Source organism: Lathyrus oleraceus, chromosome 2, assembly GCF_024323335.1.
Source record: "Lathyrus oleraceus cultivar Zhongwan6 chromosome 2, CAAS_Psat_ZW6_1.0, whole genome shotgun sequence".
In the NCBI taxonomy this organism is placed as follows: Eukaryota; Viridiplantae; Streptophyta; class Magnoliopsida; order Fabales; family Fabaceae; genus Lathyrus; species Lathyrus oleraceus.
Window position 1 is genome coordinate 490,060,656 of NC_066580.1, and position 2,417 is coordinate 490,063,072.

Consider the following 2,417-nt stretch of genomic DNA (forward strand, 5'->3'; position numbering starts at 1 on the left):
CGATAATAATTTTTTTTAAAAAAATTATGATTATTAGTGAGATATTAATTTTATATTTATTTAAAATAATAATAAAAATAATAAGAAATTATTAAAGCCACATCAATGAGTTGGGTCAATGGATCCGCGGGTTGCAAAACTCAAACCCAATACCTGAACCAAAAATATACGGGTTGTTATGGGTTGGGTTGGGTATACCCATGAATAAATGGATTTAAATAATTTATGGGTTGAGTTGGTTTGGGTCTACGCGTTCGTGAGTCGACCTGCACCCATGAACACCCCTAAACGTAATGATAAACCAAACAAACAATCAAACATATTATTATTATTATTACAATAATGTTATAATTTTTTACATCAACTTAAAATAATCGAAAAAAAATAGAAAGTTAAACACAACATACACATACGCTATCCACAATGAATCTGCATTACTAAAATCGACATAGAACTAAAATAAAATAACTAGTGAAAACAAAATTAACACAGGACAAATATATATAGCTCGTGTAAACCAAAAGTATATATTATTTTAATAAATAGCAAATGAAATGCTGGTCATAATTATATTATTTTAATAAGATGGTACATGTTGAATTCTAAACAATTTTCTCATGCTTACATAAAAAAAAATCAAGAAAAACATGAAAATAAATATAATTAAGAATTTCATATAGCCACACTGCGTAGAACAACGGTCTCAATGGTAAGTCCAGGTCCAAAACCGAATAGTACACCCCATTCAAGTCCTTCTCCTGTTGTGTTCAAACCATCTTGAGTTGATTTCTTTCTCATTTCATCTAAGATAAACAATACACAAGCACTTGACATATTTCCATACTCACTAAGTACTTCCCTAGTGGCCCTCATCTTTTCAGGCTTCAAGGCTAGCTTTTGTTCCACTTGATCTAGAATTGCAGGTCCACCTGGGTGTGCAATCCAAAAGATAGAGTTGTAATCAGAAATTCCCAATGGTTTAAAAGCCTCAACCAATGCTTTATCGATGTTCTTAGAAACAATCCCAGGAACATCTTTAAGAAGGTGAAAAGTTAACCCCGCTTCTCGAAGGTGACCGTCAATGGCTCCTTCACTATCAGGTGCAATTGTTTGTGCAGTCCATACCATTTCAAATATAGGTTTCTCAATTTCTGGTACTGGATCAGAACCAACAATAAGTGCAGCTGCTCCATCTCCGAATAATGCTTGTCCAACAAGACTGTCCAAGTGAGTGTCACTCGGGCCACGGAATGTGACCGCGGTAACTTCAGAACAGACTACTAGCACACGAGCATTTTTGTTGTTCTCGGCCAAATCCTTAGCCAAACGAAGCACCGTCCCACCGGCAAAACACCCTTGTTGGTACATCATGTATCTCTTCACATATGGGCGAAGACCTAAGAGTTTGGTGAGTTGGTAATCGGCTCCGGGCATGTCTACACCACTTGTGGTGCAAAAGATCAAGTGAGTAATCTTGGATTTTGGTTGCCCCCATTCTTTTATAGCTTTCACCGCAGCCTCTTTCCCTAGTCTAGGTACCTCGACGACCACCATGTCTTGCCTAGCATCCAAGGAAGGTGCCATGTATTCACAAAGACTAGGATTTTCTTTCAAAATATCTTCTGTCAAGTACATATATCTCCTCTTAATCATAGATTTATCACCTGAAATAGTTATAAAGAAATGACATATCAGTACAACCATTTTTTAGAAACAACTTAATAACAGATTTATCAAAAAAGTAATACTTACACATGCGTTGGAATTTCTCTTTGAGTACAGTTTTGTGTTCACTGTTAGTAATTTTAAAGTAAAAATCAGGATAAGTGCTTTGTTCAACACAGTTGGCTGGATTAGCAGTGCCAATGGCCAAGATAGTTGCAGGGCCTTCTGCCCTCTGAGCCTTGCGGATTTCAGAGACAGTAACCATCTTGATATGATACGGTTGTAGTTAATTGAAGTGAGTTAGGGGGGTTTGCAGTGCTTGTTATAGAAAAGAAAAGGTGTTGTAATTAACATGTTTAAGGTTAGAAGGTTTTTATAGTATGAAGGTGAGTTAGTGGATATTAGAGGGTAGGTAGATGAACATGGCTGGCTGGCTGGCTGGCTTGTTTGAACTGACCATGTAAGTCTTTCGTGGAAAATAGCCCGATGAGTTTGTTGAAGACTCTCTCTAGTCAAACCTTTTTCTCTTTTTAATAATTATGTGTATTATAACCAAACTGGCTTGCATTTTTTTTATAAATTGAATTTTTCCACTATTTAACATGTGTGGTAAAATTAGCCACTTAATAAATACCAACTTGCCTATAATGAGTTGATTAACTAGATATTGGGTGCTCTGAATATAGATTGAATCTTAATTAGATAGGCTTGGGATAATATTTTTGTACATATTTTTTTTGCAATCTTTGACT

The 2,417-nt window shown here is 35.6% G+C and overlaps 1 protein-coding gene across 1 annotated transcript; it reads right to left on the bottom strand.

Annotated features, from left to right (window-relative positions):
• Positions 1-504: 504 nt before the first annotated feature.
• Positions 505-1,993, bottom strand: LOC127120889 (chalcone synthase 2). The gene is made up of 2 exons (NM_001427551.1): positions 1,753-1,993; positions 505-1,664 (listed from the first exon to the last, which is right to left on the bottom strand). Exons 1-2 carry the CDS (start codon positions 1,928-1,930, stop codon positions 673-675), a joined length of 1,170 nt encoding a protein of 389 aa, NP_001414480.1. The 5' UTR covers positions 1,931-1,993; the 3' UTR covers positions 505-672.
• Positions 1,994-2,417: the final 424 nt, after the last annotated feature.